Here is an 18,724-nt window from a genome sequence, read left to right as displayed (position 1 = left end):
ATCCTTAGTCTAATCCTACTCCACCACCCAACTGGTTCCCAAACAAATAAAAAAACAGACTTGAAGGGATTGTATTTACCTAAAAATAGCAGCTAGCAGCTAGTTTATGAAATATTTTTATGCAACTTTAATAATTTAAAGTATATATGGCTACATTCATAGAACAGAAAATATTAAACATAGTAATAAAAAGAAATTATAAAATTTTCTTCTAATAATTGTTTCATTTTGCTTTGACACATCCTTTCATTCTGTCCAAGTTGCCTACGACCATGCTGTTCATATTGTAATTCAGATGTATCATTAAGGCAATCATATTGGATAATTTAGTTATGAAAATGAGATTAAATTATCTGTAACTTGTATAACATTACCAACTTAAAAATAAAAGTGTGATTCATATAAAAATTGATTATTTCAATCCTATTTTCTTTTCTGCTGTGTTTGGTACGGAAAACATCTTGAGTAGCTACTTCAAAGAATATGAACAATAAATGCCTCTTCGAAGCAAGACCACAGAGAATAATTAGGCTTAAATTTTCAAAAATGACTTCAGTTTGTACAGCCATAGATATGGAGGCAGCCATTGTTCTCATATTCTCATGTACAAATTGGGCAATTGAGCATGCAAATTGCAAATTGAAAACTGGGCATGAATTGACAGTGTCTGTATAAATGCAAAACATCCTCCATGCTCATTTGTGTACTTTAAATGTTGGTTTTAGTAAGACCAAGGCAAATACACTCAATTGGCAAGTCTGTGTTGTTTCATAAAATGTTAAAAACCAAGGATTTCAAGTGATTACTTACTTGAAATAATCAATAGTGAATCTTATTTACTCCATTTTTGAGCTAAAATGTGATAGATAGATGATAGATAATATATTTTAAGGTTAAGATTATTTTACTAAAACATGTGGTTCCTTAATGTTGGGCAAATAAGATAGTAGTATTGGCTTCTACAGTTTTGTAAGCAGAATAGCTCAGTCAGAATTCAGTTTAGATTCAGACTATGCAAATATTAGACTGTGTATGCTTCAGAAAGCACAGAATTAGAAAAGACTTACTGCACCTTTATGATATTTGAATACTAGCACTTTCTTAAAATCATTTCATGATGAAATATAATGGTTTTTGTTTAAAAATAATTTCTGGTATGTTTTCTAAAAACTGATTTATATGTACAGTATTTGTAAAATTTCTTTGCTTGTTTATGCATTTTCTCTGAAATTAGTTAAAAGATCAATATATGCTTTGATGATGATCTTCTGTTTTTTTATTTATCCTTTCACTATTAATTTTGTACAAATGTACCACAATGTTACAGCTTTCAAATATTTGTAATTTAAATTTTCTTTGAAAATTTAAAGATAACATATACCTGACAAATAATATTTATTTTATTATTACAGCTTTCTACAGGAAACGTGAAATTAAAATTACTGAAGCAGCAGATTCAAGGTAAACAGTTTACCACTGTATTATTAGATGCTAAAGATAGTTTCCATTTTCCTTCACATTTGAATTACATATAAAGTTCTAAAATTGTTCATTCAGTATAAAATTTCACATCCTCCAAATGATGACATTTTGATTTCGAAATAAATTTTATTCATATTTTTTCATGGGGCTTTATTTTATGTCAAAAAATGTCAAGTTTGAATATGATTATAATAATAATACTTTTCAAAAGTGAGGACTTTCATAGCTCTGTTCCTTAAACTTTAATGAGGTGATCTTTTAACAGGAAAGATAATTTAGCAATATAAAATTATAAATTAAAATATCACTCTAAGACATTACAAGAACATTTTTAAATTGCTTTATATTTTAATAACTTCTTTAAAAATAGTAAAAAACCAAAATGCATTTATAATGATTTCAAAGGAAATAAGATGTTTTCTAGAGGATAAACTAATTTTTAGTAGTTAACATAATTTGGTAAAATAAATTCTAAATTTATATATATATATGTATACATATTACATTATTTATAAATATGTTTATATAAATATAACATTTATTATAAATGTACAATATTATGCATGTTTAAAAACTTGTTCATGTGGGCTTTGGTTTGACCCACAGGAATAGGGAAATGTCATAGGAATTCTGTTAAGGACACGTTTTTTTAAGTATTCTGTGATTCTGAGTGTTTAGTTCAGTGAATTTTAAGCAGAGTGGACATAGGTGGATCTATAAAGCCCCGAGCTCACAGGTGTAGACAGGGGCTCCTGTGAGCTCTACAGTCAACTAACATTATATTTGACTACATGTTATTCTTACAGATAATATCTAAGTACTTCTTGAGAATTTAGAAATGTGCACAGTTAATTACTTTATTAATCAGAAAACTAAACAATGTATTTTAAAGTGATTGGCCTGATATTTCTTTTTTTCAAGAACCAGTGAAACAACCAGCTAAGTATATAATGGAAGATTCCTCTGGAAGTGAAAAACCCAAGATAAAAGGGAAGATTTGTGGACAGTGTGAGAACAAATCTGCTCTACTAGTATGTACATTATTATAAAGAGTTGGAATAGAACTTTCTTGAGTCCTTCTACACCTCCCAACTTCACCTGCTGTGGTAGCCATGTACCTTCTTCCCATTAGCGTGCATGCTGGCAGATAAGGTCAACAGCTCTCCTTTTCCCTGAATTGTATCCTCTCATTCTTATTTAAGGACACCTTAAATTTTGCCTAATCAACACATAAGCATGCTATAGTAGCTCCCATCTAAAATCAAAACTGACATCAAACCTACAACAAAAATTCTTTTTGACCTCCAAATCTTTCTTTGTGTCCTATTAGAATAAAACTCTTCTAAAAAATTATCCATTCTTGCCAGGCATGGTGGGGCATGCCTGTAATACCCACAGTTTGAGAGGTGGAGGCAGGAGGATTCGAAGTTCAAAGCCAGCCTTAGCAGCTTAGTGAGGTCCTAAGCAACTCAGCAAGACCCGGTCTCTAAATAAAATACAGAAAAGGGCTGGGGATGTGGCTAAGAGTTTAGTGCCCTGGGTTCAATCCCTGGTGCCCACCCACCCTGCCAAAAAAAAGTTTTCCATTCTTTCCTTCATCATATTTCCCCTTATATTCTTCATTATTTTTATGAGGCATAATTTATTTTTATCATGTAGACAGACCAATGTATGCCTGTTGGCAAGCTTATTACAGAACATTTTCTTAACCCTCTGAAAGTGCCCACGTTCCTTTTCTAATGCATTCCTAGACAACCACTATTCTGCTTTTTAATCCCACAGAGTTAGTTCCTGAATTTAGGTAAATAAAATTATATAATTTATATATATATATTTCTTGGTTTCTTTAGCTCCACATGGAGATAAATGCATGCTGTTAAACCAATTAGTAGTTTGTTCAATTTATATTGCTAAGTAGTCTTTCATTGTATTTGTTCATCCATTGTCATCCTGAATAACCTTTGGGTTTTAGGGGTTTCTTTTTCTTTTTCTTTTATGTTTAAGGCTGCTATGGATGTTTATGTGCTAGTCTTTTTATTTCTCTTTCAAATAACATAATTTCTCTTAAAATTTGTGACATGAAATGAAAAAAGTACAGATAATAGTGCTTTTTGATAGTTCTCTAGCTCTTCATTAATGCCAATTTCTTGGACATTTAAAATATATGATAATAAATCATAAAATTTCCCCTCTGTGATAAGTGTCAGGTTCAGCGGTGTTAAGTACACGCCTGCTGTTGTGCTGTCGTCACCACCATCTATCCCCAGAGTTCACGTCCATCTTGCAAAACTGAAATTCCATTCCTAGTCAATAATAGCTCACCACTTTCCTATCCCCCCGTCCTAATAAATACCATTTTGCTTTCTGTTTGTATGAATTTGACTATTCTAGGTTCCTCATGTAACGGAATCAAATAGTATCTGTCATTTGTTAACTTAGCATAATGTCCTGAAGATTCAACCATTTTGCAGCATGTCTCAGAATTTCCTTTCTTTTTAAGGTTGAATGCCATTCCACTCTCTGTGTGTACCATATTTGATTTATTAATTCACTGATGGGTACTTGGGTTGCATCTAGCTTTTGGCAATCATGAGTAATGCCACTAAGAACATGGGTGTACAAATATCTCTTCAAAATAATGCTTTCATTTCTTTTGGATCTGTACTTAGAAGTATAATTGCTGGATTCCCATTGTCTCTGGAACTCTCTTCATTCAGTCTTGACTCTCTGCTCATATCCACCAACTGTACCTATCAAGTGCTCCAATGACTTCCACATTCTTGTGTTCAATTCTCAGCTCTTACTTTCCTAGGAATATTTGACATGGTATTATTCTCCTCATCTGTGACTATCTTCCCATGGCTTCCTGAGACTCCAGGCTTTCTTGGTTTTATTTCATTTTATAGGTGTTTATATTCTCCATCTTTTCTGAGGTTTTGTGTCCTTCTTGACGTCTTAGTGTTGACATGCCATAGGATTCAGTTCTCAAACTTCTCCTTTATCTATTCATATTCTTTAGGTAATTTGTTTCAAAGTCTTGGCTTTAAAGACCATTTCTACATTGATGACTCCCAAATTTACACATTTATTCCATACCTTGTTCCTGAATGTGTGACTCAAACTACTTTCTGAACATTTATGCTTGGATTTTTAATAGGCTCAAAATTGAACCCCCGACTTCTCTCCAACAAATATTCTTCTCCCAGTCTCCTCAAATCCACAAATATCAACTCATGTTATCTATTCTGCAGCCTTTTATAAGAGCAAAAGCTGAGTTTCAGTCTCTAGTTTTGCAAGTCTACTTAATTCATCTACATAGCATTTATCACCACTTCATACACATTTGTTTATTTTTTACCCACTGTGTGAATTTCATTATGGGAGGGGTTTAGTTATGTTCACTGTTGGATATCAGCCACCTGGAACTACACTTGCAGTGTGATAGGAACTCAACAAATACTTGTGGAATGACCAGTTCTTTACAACTATCCCCTCATATAGACTTGCCCTTCATTTGGATGTTATTTTCCTTTTGGTTAACATTGAGGATCTATAGGGATCCTTTGCAATTTATAATATTATATAATATTAGAAGCACTTTCCCCCTTCACCAATTCAATGACTATAGCTGTATTATAATGAACTTTTACACTATGGTTTGGTTTCAGAGAACTTACACATAATTATTTCTGATTTAAAGTTTTATTCTTAGGTTTATTTAATGGCAGTTTTAACTGCGTTTAAAGTGTTAGAATGCTTTACATCTAATAAAAAGCTAATAACAACCTTAAGCTGAAAGTCCTGGCTCTTGTTATAATGTTCTTACTATTACATTGTGTTTTCTCATTTGATAATGATGTTAGGCAATAATTTAAGGAATTAGAGAACTATGTAGAAATGTGTGAAAATATAAACAAATACTAGTATTTCTCAATTGGAAACATGAGAGCTAAAAGAGACTTGTTGATGTTGGGGTCTGCTGTTGATTTAAAAAAAAAGATTTATGTAGGAGCTGTGAGTCAGTATCTCATGAGAATATGATACACTGTTGAGCATTTCTTTTTTTTTTCCCTCCTCCTTCTCTTCTTCCTCCTTCTCCTTCCTTTTCCCCTCCTCCCCTATTCTTTCTGTACTGGGGATTGAACCCACAGGTGTTGTGCCTTGGAATTACATCCTTTTGTATCTTGAGAGGATTTTTGCTAAGTTGCAGAGGCTGGTCTGGAACTTGTGATCCTTGCCTCAGCCTCCCAAGTCACTGAGATCATAGGCATGCACCATTGTGCATGGCAAGCACTTTTTTAAAAACTTAAATTTATTTTAAGATAGATTAAAATACATCAAAACATTTAAAATATAAAACAAAAAATCATAGATATTTATGGGATATGATGTGATATTTTTACACATGTAAATATTTACAGTGTTTAAATTAGGGTAAAAATATATATTTTTACAAGCATTTCTCATTTTTTTTAAGCAAAAACATACCAAGTACTTTCTTTTAGCTTTTTGAAATATCCAGTACATTGTCATTAGCTGGAGTCCTCTTACTGTCAATGTCACACCAAAACTTAGTCTACCTAACTATGTTTTAGTACTCATTGGTGAACTTCTCCACATATATACCTGTCTCCTATTCTTCCTAGTCTCTATGATATTCTCAAACATTCTCTTCTCTGATAAGATCAAGTTTTTTAGGTTCCACATATGAATGTTATAGTGTGGTGCTAGTCCTTCTGTGCCTGGCTTATTCCACTTAGAATAATGATCCTTAGTTCCATCTATGATATTTCAAAGGACAGGATTTCTTTTTTTATGACTGACTAGTATTCTGTTATGTATATGTATGACATTTTTAAAATGTATTCTTCATTTGATGGCAACATTGTTTCTACTTACCTATTGTTAATAGTGCTTCAGTAAATATGGAAGCACAGATGTCTATTATACAATAATTTAATTTCTTTAAATACATTACCAGTAGTGGAATTGCTAAATCATACAATAGTTCTATTTTTAATTTTTTTAGGAGTCTCCATGCTGTTTTCCATAAAGGTATATTAATTTGCACCCCCACTATTAGTGTGAAAGGTTTCCCTTTTTTTCCACATGCTCACCAACATTTGTTGTGCTTAGTTTATTTGATAATAGCCATTCTTACTACAGTAAAATGGTATAATTTTGGTTTTAAAATGATATGCATTTTCCTTGAGGATTAATGATGTTAAAATTTTTTCATATATCTGTTGGTTATTTGCATGTCTTTTGAGAAATGTCTACTTGAGGAGAGTGGCCATTTTTAAATCAGATTATTTGGTTTCACTTTTTGTTTTTGTTATTATATATTTTCATTTCCTTAAATATTCTGGATATTAACTCCCGGTCAGATGAATGGCTTTGCAAACATTTTCTCTCATTCTGTAGGTTGTCTCTGCACTCGTTGATTATTTTCCTTTTGCTGTAGAGAAGAGTTTTAGTTTGATATAATCACATTTGTCTACTTTTGCTTTCATTTTCTGAGCTTTGGGTATCTTGCCCAAGGGGGGGGGGAAGCTTTGGGTATCTTTCCTGTTTCCAGGGTCCTGAAGTATTTCTTTTATGTATTCTTCATAGTTAGTTTATTATTTAGTTCATAGATCATTAGGTCATAGTCTTATAGTTTTATATCTTACATTGAAATTTTAAATTCATTTTGAATGGCTTCTTATACCTGGTCAGAGATTGGACTGCATATGGATACATAGTATTCCCAACACGATTGAGAAGACTGTCCTTTTTCCAGTGCGTGTTCTAGTATCTTCATAAAGAGTCTTATGGCTGTACATGTGTGGCTGTACTGCTAGGCTCTCTTTTCTGTTCCAGTGGTTTGTGTCTGGATTTATGCCAACAATATGCTGTTTGGATTACTACAGCTGTTTAGCATATTTTGAGTCAGGTAGTGTAATGCCTCCTGCCTAGTTGATGCTTTTAAGAAGGCTGTAACTTTGGTTCTTTTTGTGGTTCCATACAAACTTTAACGTTCCCCAAAACCTTATTTTTGCTAATTCTGTGAAGAAGGTCATTGGTATTTTGAAAGGGTTTGCATTGACTCTGTAATTTGCCTTGGGTAGTATGGATATTTAAAAAAAATATTGGTTCTTGTACTCTATTAGCATAGGATGTCTTACCAATTTTTGTGTCCTTTTCAATATTTTTCATTGATGAATTGTATTTTTTATTGTAGAGATCATTCATGTTTTTTGTTTAAATTGATTCCTAGGTATTGTTTTGTATCTTTTGTAAATGGAATTGTTCTCTGGGTTTCTATTTTGATTTATTTATTAGCCTAAAATTTTTTAAATTTTAAATTTTGGGGTATTCTCTATATGAGATCATATCATTTGCCAACAGTGACACCTCAACTTTCTCTTTTCCAGTTTGATTGCTCTTCATTTCTCTCTGGCCTGATTGCACTTCCAGGACTATGTTGAATAAAAGTGGTGCAATTGGACATCTTTGTTTTGTTTCAGATTTTAGAGAGAAAGCTTTCAACTTCCCTCATTTGATATGATGTTAGCTGTTGGCTTATTATATGTGGCTTTTATTATATGCAGGTACATTCCTTCTATACATAATTTGTTCAGAATTTTTTTTGTCACGGAGGGATGTTGAATTTTATCAAATATATCTTATGCCTCTATTGAGAAGATCAAGAAGATCGCCATCCTTCTGATGTGTTGTATTATGCTTTTTATTTACATATGTTGAACCATATTTGCATCACTAAGACAAATTCCATTTGACCATGGAGAGCAAACTTTTTAAAATGTGCTGTTAGGGGCTGGGGGTGTGGCTCAAGAGATAGCGCGCTCACCTGGCATGCGTGCGGCCAGGGTTTGATCCTTAGCACCACATACAAACAAAGATGTTGTGTCCGCCAAAAACTGAAAAATAAATATTAAATAATTCTCTCTCCTCTCTCTCTCTCTCTCTCTCTCTCTCTCTCTCTCTCTCTCTCTCTTAAAAAAAATAAATAAAATGTGCTGTTATAATTGTCTTGCTAGTAATTTGTTGACATTGTTTACATCTGTATTCATCAAGGACTGGCCTATAGTTTACTTTTTTTGTTGTGTCCTTGTCTAGTTTTGGTATCAGGGTAATGCTGCGCCCATTATTTTTTATGGGTCTCTTTATGTTTTAAGATTTTAAGAAGAATTTCCTCTTATTTGAAATGAAAACAATATTCCATGCTAAAAACCCATCTACACATTCATGTGAGGCTGGTATAATGAATAGTAGTGTTAAATTCTGAGGTTGTCTTATGTTATTAGCTTCTATCATCATATATAATTATACATATCATTATGACTGAATACACACACAAATGCATACACACATACACACAGGCAAAATCATGTATGAGAGATAGGAGTTAAATAAGGTTTTGCATTTTGGAAGTTCAAATCTCAATCCTGTCATTAGCTATGGGCTCTTTAGCAAATGACTTCATCTCTCTAGCTCTGCATTCTCGTTTGTAAAAGCCCCCAGATAGGGATAACAGCACTTTACATAGTTACTGATGATTATGAGTTAGCATGTTCAGCGTTTAGTGTTATGTCTGAAACACAGGGAAGAGAAAATGAATTGTGTGTTTTTATTATTGGTCCATTTTCTTATGATTTGATTTATTCACAAATACTGACAATGAAAAAAAAAATCCAAAACTTCCAAATTGCTTGCTGTACAAGAAATTCCAATGGTTTTAGGCTATTTCTATACACCAAGAGTAAAGTGGACAGTTTTACAATTATATATTTGTTTGGCAAATGTGAATCACTTAATTAAACTCAAATGGATTCTGAAGGCTTTGCCCAACAGATCTGTTGTTCATCGAATCAACAAGAGATTTGTTAAAATCACACTTGGGTATTCCATCACTGAAGAAGCATCTGTGGTGGAATGGAGTTCTTATCTATATTTTTAGTATGTTACTGCCAGATACACAAACTGCCTGAAAAGATTTTCCAGTTGGCGGTCATTTTAATCCAATTTAAATCCAAATATGCTTGTATAACAAAATATATAAGCTTACTCTGCAATTCTAGATTTGATTTCTAGTCTACAAATATCTGTTTGGTTACTTTCATTAAAAGTCTGTTAACAAATACTTAGTTTAGAATCAATTATGTGCTGAAACTGATTTTTAATTCCTATATTATTATGTTGTAGAAACTTACAACTACTTGTAATAAATGTATTAAAATATTAACAGGTATATTAAATAAAAATTATGCAGGATACATTTAGAAACATCATAATACTATCATATATTTATAGGAAATTATAGTTTTAAACTTTATTTTGTATTTAAAAAGATAGAATTATGATAATTTTTTAAAATATTTATTTTTTTGTTTGTATTTGGACACAATACCTTTATTTCACTTATTTATTTTTATGTGGTATTGAGGATCGAACCCAGGGTCTTGCACTTGTGAGGCGAGCGCTCTACCGCTGAGCCACAACCCCAGCCCATAATCATGTTTTTTATCCTCATTTTCCTAAGAGATTGTAGTTCTTGAAGAAAGAGTAGAAAGGTAGGACTGGTCCCCGTGCTAGAGACAGTGTTTATGTTTCTCCTTCATTAAGTAAAATCTCTAGTTCTGATGCACTAATAAAAAACAATGAAAATGAATAATAATAATTCAGTCTGTACAGCTAATCACATTTGAAAAAATGCATTAAGGACTTTGATAAATACCAGACCATACAGTCATTTGAAATACAGATTTATTTGATTGCAGATTTTATCAAGTTTTTTTAGTACGATAGTACTGAAATTAATGGTCAGTGATTGGCTAAACTGTTATTAATGAGTATCATATTTAAGAACTTGAGCTTTAAGCTGGATATTGAGGGTGAAATTCTGGCTCTACCTATGTTAGTTTACATGACTGAGGGAAAGTTCTAATCACTGTTCCTCTGTCACCTTTTCTTCATAATGGAGATTCATTAGAGTTGTTGTGAGAATTGATTGTTTTTGAACATCTGAAGCTCCTAGAACAGTAAGTGCCCATTAAAAGTTTTGGATAATTATTGTTATTTAACTGTAGCTTCCCCTTTCAACCCTTGAACGTTTCATTTTAGTTCTATAGAATTTTTTATACCTTTAACCTTTTGTTTGGAGAGGGGTTGTCCTAATAATTTTATATTAAATAAACCTGGCTATATTATTACATATAAGCATGTCATCATAAGGGGACTTAGAAATCTCCTGCTGGGATTATCATAGGGTTTAGCTTACTTTTCTTTGTCATATGCATCTCCTAGTGCTTTGTTACTCAATGTGTGGGTTCCCAGCAGCAGCAGGAGCATCTGGAACTTGCTAGAAAACAGAATCTCAGGTCTTACTCTAAACCTATGGAACCAGAGCCTGTACTGTCACAAAATCTCAGGTGTTTTTTGTGCACATTACAGTTGGAGATGTATAATTGCACCCTTCAGTCTGCTATTGACCAGGGAAAGATACTGACTTGCTAGCCTAATCCAGATGCTTTAATACTTACTGTTCCTTGAGAGAGAAGTAGGGTGGAGGGTACTGGACACTCTAAGGGCTCAAAGAAGGACTAGCTCATTTACATAGACTTCCTGACCCCCTCCCCCAAGCTTTCATGCTATGTTTTGTACTATTAGTTTATGAGGGACCTTAGCCATGTGCACTTCTGTTTATCATGTTGTCACTTATGTTCAAGCAGCACTACAACTGCACCATAGTAATTGCATTTATGGAAAAAAAATCCGTTTGCTTTTCTCATTACTTTCAGTCTTGTTTGGGGCCACCATAGCTACAGGTATATTACATTGTTGGATGTATCTATACATACTACACATTACATTTTAAATATCAAAAAATTTTTAACATTATGGTGCTGTTTCATTCATGTTCTTTTCCCCTTATTATTCTTTGCTTTGGAGAATCTTCTAAGCACATTTTCAAATATATATTTTGAGAATCACTACTACCTTTCATGGAGAATATGGGGATTTTTGAGGGGAATAGTATACAGATTGTTTGAAGCTAATTATGCCATGCATATATATATACACACAGAAGAAAAAGTCAAAAAATGAAAAAGATTTGATGTGGAGATATTTTTTAATCATGTCAAGAAGTTTTATCTTAGACTACTAGCTCTTTTGTGATTTATTCAGAAAAAAAGCCTACACGCACATACATCTTAACATATAGACTTAACACCTAAATTAAAACTATTAAAATTAATTTTGACATGAAAATTATTAGCATTTACAGCTAGTTTTTTTTAAATGGTTAAATATTAAGATTTATCTTTTTGGTGGGGGAGCGGGATTCTCAATTCAGATGACATGTAAGTATGTAATTTGAGGAATAGTGTGAGAATAGTGATTTCTTTATTCAAGCATTTTCTCAAATCCTACTATAATAAGATTGTATGGTTTTTAATACATGTATGTATTTTAAGGTATGCCTTGAATGTGGTGAAGATTATTGTTCAGGATGCTTTGCTAAAATCCACCAGAAGGGGGCACTGAAGCTCCACAGAACAACACTTTTGCAGGTATGACTTTTTCTAATGCTTTACTTGCAATGTATTTATAAAATGTTTCAATGTAAAGACATTTAAAACATGTTTAAATTAGAACAGAATGATTTACCTTAATTTCTAAAATTGTATTATGTACAGACAATCTTAACATATATCTTAAAATTATTTTACTGAACACTAATCTAGATTCTATTTTGCTATTTAAACTGTGTTTTAATATAGTTCCTGAAACACTTAGCTTGATTGGAATCTTTAGATTATGCATTCAGTCCATGAACTTGACATTTTAAATTAGACAATATTTTTACCTATTGTGGTTTTAAATGAACACATGGTTTAAGTACTAATTGTAGCTAGTTTATGAGTAGAAATCTCTTATGTTTTCTTTTCATATTTATTTTAAAAATTTTATTTGTTCTCACTTATAATTATTTAAATAAATTCAGCTCTCAGGTTTCTACATTTCCTTCAACATGTTGGAAATTTTTATTTATATAAACATTTATATATAAATAAATTTTTATTAATATGTTAGTATATTTATTAATATTATATTCATGTTTATCTATATGAATATATGAAAGCTAAATGAATGTATATGTGTATAATCATTGTCCCTTATTTTTAATCTTTACTATTTAAAATGCCTCAACAGAAGCCCTGTCAAATGGCTTACTTAAACAATAAATATGGTCAGATACATACATGACATCATACTAGTTGTATATAATAATGCGTGAATTTGTTATCAATTTAATTCAATTTACAGTAACTTATTTAATGCATATTAATAAATGCCCTCTAGAAAATAAGATATGTGCTAGGTAGGTACATTATATGGTAAATATTGATAGCATTTTGTTCCGAAGGACCTGGACATAAAAATGAGAATCAAAGACCTCATGTAATGGGTTAAGAATATTAACATCTTGTAGACAAAGGGAAGGAGGTGATCAGATCTATATTTTAAAACATTACTGTTAAGGTTTCAATTTTTACATGTTACGTCAATATAAATATTGGTAACTCTCAAAATGCTGTGACCCAAGTTATGATTATCACAAATTATCAAGTAGACCTAACTTACATTTATCAAAGTCAGTTATTTTTGAATTACCAATGTTTAGAATTCTCAAACAAAAGTAATTGAGGGAGAACAAAAACTAACCTGGTCCTTCTCTCCCTCGGTATATTATAATTATATCATATTATTCTCTATAAAAGTGAGTCATTAAGATTCAAGGTGGAGGATTAGGGGCAACATGTCTTCACAAGTTAAAATCAAAGCAACAGAAGTATAGCTGCTTGATAGGGTGGATGTCCATGGGAGAGTGCTAGAATGTAATAGTCAAGAGACACAGAGACTTGGAGACAACCAGAGTTTTTGGATAGTGGAAGCGTGGGAGAAACCAAGCATCCAGCTGGAGGGAAGGCACCCGTCATCTGTGGGGGTGGGGTGTGTAAGTGAGGTTCTCCCTCTAGCACAGAATTTGCCATCCTACAGAAGAATAAACAGAGTTTGCATGGTGAGCTGGCTCTGGGGAGAGTTTCAGTACTTCCTGATATATTCTCACAGTGCTATAACTGGCAGTCATCTGGAGAAGGGTCTTATTATGTGAGTTATAGCCCTGAGGTTCAAGAGTTCCCTGCATTTTCCTATCTCCCACCATCTGCCCCCTCCCCAGCAATATGTGGCAATATGTGGCTCAGCAGGTGGCCACTCTAAGAGTCAGTTTGCCCTGGAGGAGGGACTGTAACTTAGACCAACTGAGAATCCTATGTGATGAAAAATGAGGGGGAATGGAAGGCACTTTCTTTTAAAATCAGCAGTTTAGGTGTCCTGCTGTCAAGAGCCTGGGGGTGTGAACAGTCTTGTGTGATTTTCTGAGGGAACCAAGTCTGGTAGCACCAGTCATGCAAAGTGAATCTTGCAGGTCCCACCTTTCCTTCTCCCAGTGCAGTTCTTTTGCCATTTCCTTGGCTGGTGGGGTTGGTGAGAGATTTGCTGCAGAGCCAGTGCTGGCCCCACTTTCAGAGAAAGCAGCCCACAAAGTTCTGGAGAGAATCCTAGGGGGATTCCTCATTCCAAGACAGTTGACAAAAGCTGCAGCACTGATGTTAACCTTGCCCTTGAAGACTGCAGCTCTAAAACCCCCAGAGTTTTTGCCAGGTGAGTTCAGCCTTCCGCTGGACGACTGACATACTGTGATATTGGCATTTTTCCCACCCCAGGAGTGTGCAGCTCAAAAAGTTCCAAAAGGAATCTTTATTGGGGGAGTTTCACTCTCTAAGTTAGCTCATTCCAGGAAGCAGAGCAGCGGAGAGGAGTTGCAACTGGTTCAGCTACAAATCACTTCTGCTAGTCACCAGGCAAGAAAGAAAAGGGGGGTGAATAACTCCCAAATTTCGCTCTGTCTGTGGAATGAATGCACAGCCCAAGAAGACACAGAGAGAAGCTGCATAGGTGCCGAGGGTCCTTTCAAGTACCTGGATGGAGAGGAAGTTTTTGTTTTCTATTAATATTTTTATTCTTGATGTTGAAGCTGGTTTTGTTTGTTTGTTTGCTTGTTGTGTCTCTTTTTTCTCTCTAGTTTTTTTTTTTAAATTTTTACTCCTTCGTTATTTTTCTTTCCCTTTTATTCTTTGTTCCTAGTTCAGTTTCTCATCTGCTTTTCATTTCTCTTTTTTTTTCTTGGAAAATTTTAATTATTATTTTTTCTTTTTTCCCTTTAACAAATTTTTTTCTGTTATCATTTTAAATTTATTTTATTCTACATCACATTTCCCCCTGTATTTTCTATTTGTTTTTCTGTTGCTTTTTATTTATTTGTTTTTTCTTTTGCCGGGAATTGAGTCTGGGACTTTGGACCCATTGGGTGGGTCCTCTGCCACTGAACTACAATCCTGGCTCAACTGAGAGGAAGTACACTTTGTTGCAGGCACAACCTAGTCCTGGTCAAAACTTGGTGATACTTCAACTTAAAGAAAAGGTGTGTGTGTGTGGGGGTGGGGGGTGGGAAGTTCCCAGCCAATGACCTGTCCCCAAGCAGGCATAACAAAAAATTGAAGTATTGTGCTTGCTTGTATGGAAGATTAAGAATAATGAGAACTGGCTCATTCCCTTAACTTCAGGATTTGAGCTTCAGAATATATCTGAGTTTGATTCTCCTTTGCCTTGTCTTCTTCCTCCCTTTCCTTTCTCTTTGCTCACCTCGTCACACACATACAACTGGAATTTGCTGTGATATTGCTTACTGTTATCCAGATGTAGATATAGTATGAGTCATACAACACTTACTAAAATCAACATGACATAGAGGATGCTTTCTAAATATTTTTGAACATTTTTCTCTTTTATATTAGCATCACTAAAATGGGATGTTGTATATTACAATCTTATACAATTCTAAACATAAAATTGACTGGAAAAGTGAGAAAATGTTTCCTAAATGTGTATTAAGTGTCATTTGCTATGTAATTAAAATATGTAATTAAAAATATTCTTTACTCCATAAAGTTTCTTTGGGTTAGGTAGTGTCTTTGCAGAATGTTTGTAGCAACCTGTAGACTATTTTTGCTCTCTTTATTGAGCAATAATTGACAGATACCAATTATATACAATTGGTGTGCAGGTATGCAGTATCATGTTTTGATATACATATACTTTGTGAAACAATCTTCAAAGGCAAGCTAATGAGCATATCAATCACTTCACACCACCAATTTTCTTTTTCTTTTTTTAAAGTTTTGTGGTAAGAACACTTGTGATTCTGTCAGCATCACATTTCCTAGTTTTGATTGCAGAAGAGGAAAGGTTGGCAAGCCACAAATAGTAAGATGATCTTTAAGTTCCCAGTGAATCTCAGATTATAGAACAAACATTCATCTCTAAAAGTTAGTATGAATGAATTACATAAGTATACAACTCAATGAGCATATAGCCTACGTGGATTCTGGACAGGTTTCTCCAAATATAGGGGTTCTTCTCTTACTTAATGTTATATATATGTACATAACATTATATAAATCATACATACATATATACATATATATACATAATGCATATATATATATAAACATTAAGTAAGAATTTAAAAAAATGTCTCTTTGATGTTTGTGTTGCTTTTTTATATTACCCTCCTCTTAGTGGACAATACTCTCTTTGGGCAAGTCATGGGAAGTACATTTTCTACTAGGAAAGTGGAATGGTGTTATTGGTACTTGGCAAAACATGCACAGACCACTTGTACCAGAAACTAAACCTACGTTGCTCTTACTCTGTTTTTATATAACCATATTTCACTCACTAAGATAGCTAGGGAATGAAGGACTTTGAAGGATACAATATTTTCCAGATAATTTAAGTAAGTTTGTCTATTCAAGAAACAAAGTTACAAATCAATAAGTTATTTTTTTTTTAAGATTCCACATGTTAGTGAAATCAGGCAGTATTTTTCTGTCTGTGCCTGGCTTATTTCACTTGCATAATGTCCTCTAGGTTTATCCCTGTTGTTGAGAATTATATTATCTCCTTTTTACGCTGAATGATATTCCACTATATGTATATTGTTGCTGTTACTACAAGAAAACGTAAGAGTGTTAACTATATGAGGTAATGAGCATGTTGACACGATTGGCACCAGTATTCATTGCACTATGAATATATCTATTATATGTGCACGTTTATATATTAAATCATGTATTTCTTAAATACAGGTAATGTTGAATGAATGAAATTTGTTTTTTGAAAAAATTATTTCAAAATGTTTGACATACTCTCATCTTAGTAGACAAAGTGCCGTGAATATAGTTCCACTCTTTATTAGTTAGCCATGCCCATGATTTTGATTTCCTGTGATTATAACAGTTAATAAGAAGAGGTCTCAACTAGCTGATGTCAATTGTATAACCCAACATCCCCCCAAAAAAGGTCACTGTTCTGGTTAGTGCTTCCCTGTTGTTTAATGTCATGGCCTTGCTTGTCCCTGCCATCACATCTTGGTTTCCGTTGTCCCTTTGGCTTTCTGTCCTTCTCCTCCTGTTACTGTTTGTCATTTAGCCTTGTAGTTTTTTTCAGTCACCTTGACTTTATTCTCCCCTTGTTTCTGTTATCTCCCCACCCACTACCTGCCTTGGCCTTGACAGCCACTTGGCTAGTCAACAAGGGGCCATCTATTTCAGCCTAGCTCTCTTTTGGCCAGTGATACTGTATTTGTGGTTTTCACCATTGTGGTAACTATTAAAGTCACGAGGCTTTGTTGACTTCTGAAATCTTACATAATTTGAGAAGTCAGGGCAGCTATCTTATGGGTATATAGTAAGTATTACTGTATAAAAAGCAAGTTTTCTAGGCTAACGGCTGTTATACTTCTTTAACCTATGATGCCACTTCTAGTTATTATAAAATGTAGCTAAATTTGATAGTTGCAAACCTGCAAACCATTTCAGCTACTATTCTATGGCCCAGTTAGTCTTCGATTCAGTCACTATGGACCATTTTTTTTTTTTTTTTGGTACCAGCATATCTTGTTTTACTTAAGAGATAAATCCCTGAAAAATTGAAAGCAAACAGTTACTATATCCATGTTGACTCACACTATAATTTCAAAGGGTGTTTCTTTTGACTTATGATTGATTTGTACTTGGCAGTGATTCAGAGCATTTCAAGTTTATTTGCCTTCTCCAACCTCTGTTAAATAGTTAATTATTTGCAAAACAAAGCATAGATGCATGAGAGGAATTACTTAGTAAAAAAATTAACTTCTGTATTTAGAAAATCATCAACACTGAGGGTTGAGATGAAGATTTTTTTTCCCCAGATGATAAATAAGTTCTTAATACGTGAGGCAATCCTATTTCCTTCTAACAACATATAATCATACAGAAGAGACAAAGTTAATCAGAGGGAAAAGAAGATTGGGAAAAACAAACAAAAGGCATTCTATTGTGAAAAGTATGGTATGCACAAGGGAGGTTAGGTTGGTAAATCATTAGTAGATTGTGGTATCTTTTCTTAATTGAAATGAAGATGTTCTTGACTGGATAAAGAAACCTTGAAAACGGGGATGATTAGTAATGAGAGAGAAAATTAAGGTCAAATTCCCATGTTTTGGGGTATCAGCCCTTTTTTCTCAAAGGAATGGCTGTATAAATATGATTATAATTGGGAATGTATATTGAGCAAACTTGTAGGAATGTAATTACTGGACTAGGCCTCAGTTAATGTCATAATACAGTTTACACATGGTAACTTTATAGATTTTTTTAAATTGACAATGACCAATGTTAGCTTTTAGGTATCACATTATTAGTATCTTGTTAATATTAAGAACAACCCAGGATTTTCAGATCATCACTAGTCATTTGGGATAATATCATAATTACCTGGATGATCTTACCAGGACCGGTTTTAAAAAATATATATAGTAACAAAATAAATAAATAAATAAATAAATAAATAAATAAATAAATAAATAAATGCTATGTATATGCATCTGTAGATTTGACAGCAGACCCCAGGGCCTCAAGTACATCACTCCTCACTCCTCTGCTGCCAGAGCATTGTCTGCTGATGGGCTACCATTGAAGACCTTCCCAGGAGTCTCCCTTTCCCAGAGGGAACTTCCTGCTGCTTCTTACATCATATCCCTCCTAGAGGCAGTCTTGTCTTTATTTTC

General features: G+C 33.4%; 1 protein-coding gene across 1 annotated transcript in view; it reads left to right on the top strand.

Annotated features, from left to right (window-relative positions):
• The window catches only part of ZBBX (zinc finger B-box domain containing), a gene marked incomplete at both ends in the record, with an annotated part of 121,096 nt that overhangs the window by 13,982 nt on the left and 88,390 nt on the right, over positions 1–18,724 (top strand). The window contains 3 exons of the mRNA XM_081301908.1: positions 1,413–1,461; positions 2,404–2,513; positions 11,964–12,059. Coding sequence (XP_081158034.1) covers positions 1,413–1,461; positions 2,404–2,513; positions 11,964–12,059 — 255 coding nt within the window. The remainder of the gene's footprint in view (positions 1–1,412; positions 1,462–2,403; positions 2,514–11,963; positions 12,060–18,724) is intronic.

The sequence above is a fragment of the Spermophilus citellus genome (genome assembly GCF_964194105.1).
Source record: "Spermophilus citellus genome assembly, chromosome: 7".
In the NCBI taxonomy this organism is placed as follows: domain Eukaryota; kingdom Metazoa; phylum Chordata; class Mammalia; order Rodentia; family Sciuridae; genus Spermophilus; species Spermophilus citellus.
Note: the sequence above shows the minus strand (reverse complement) of the source record. Positions and strands in the feature narration are given on the sequence as shown.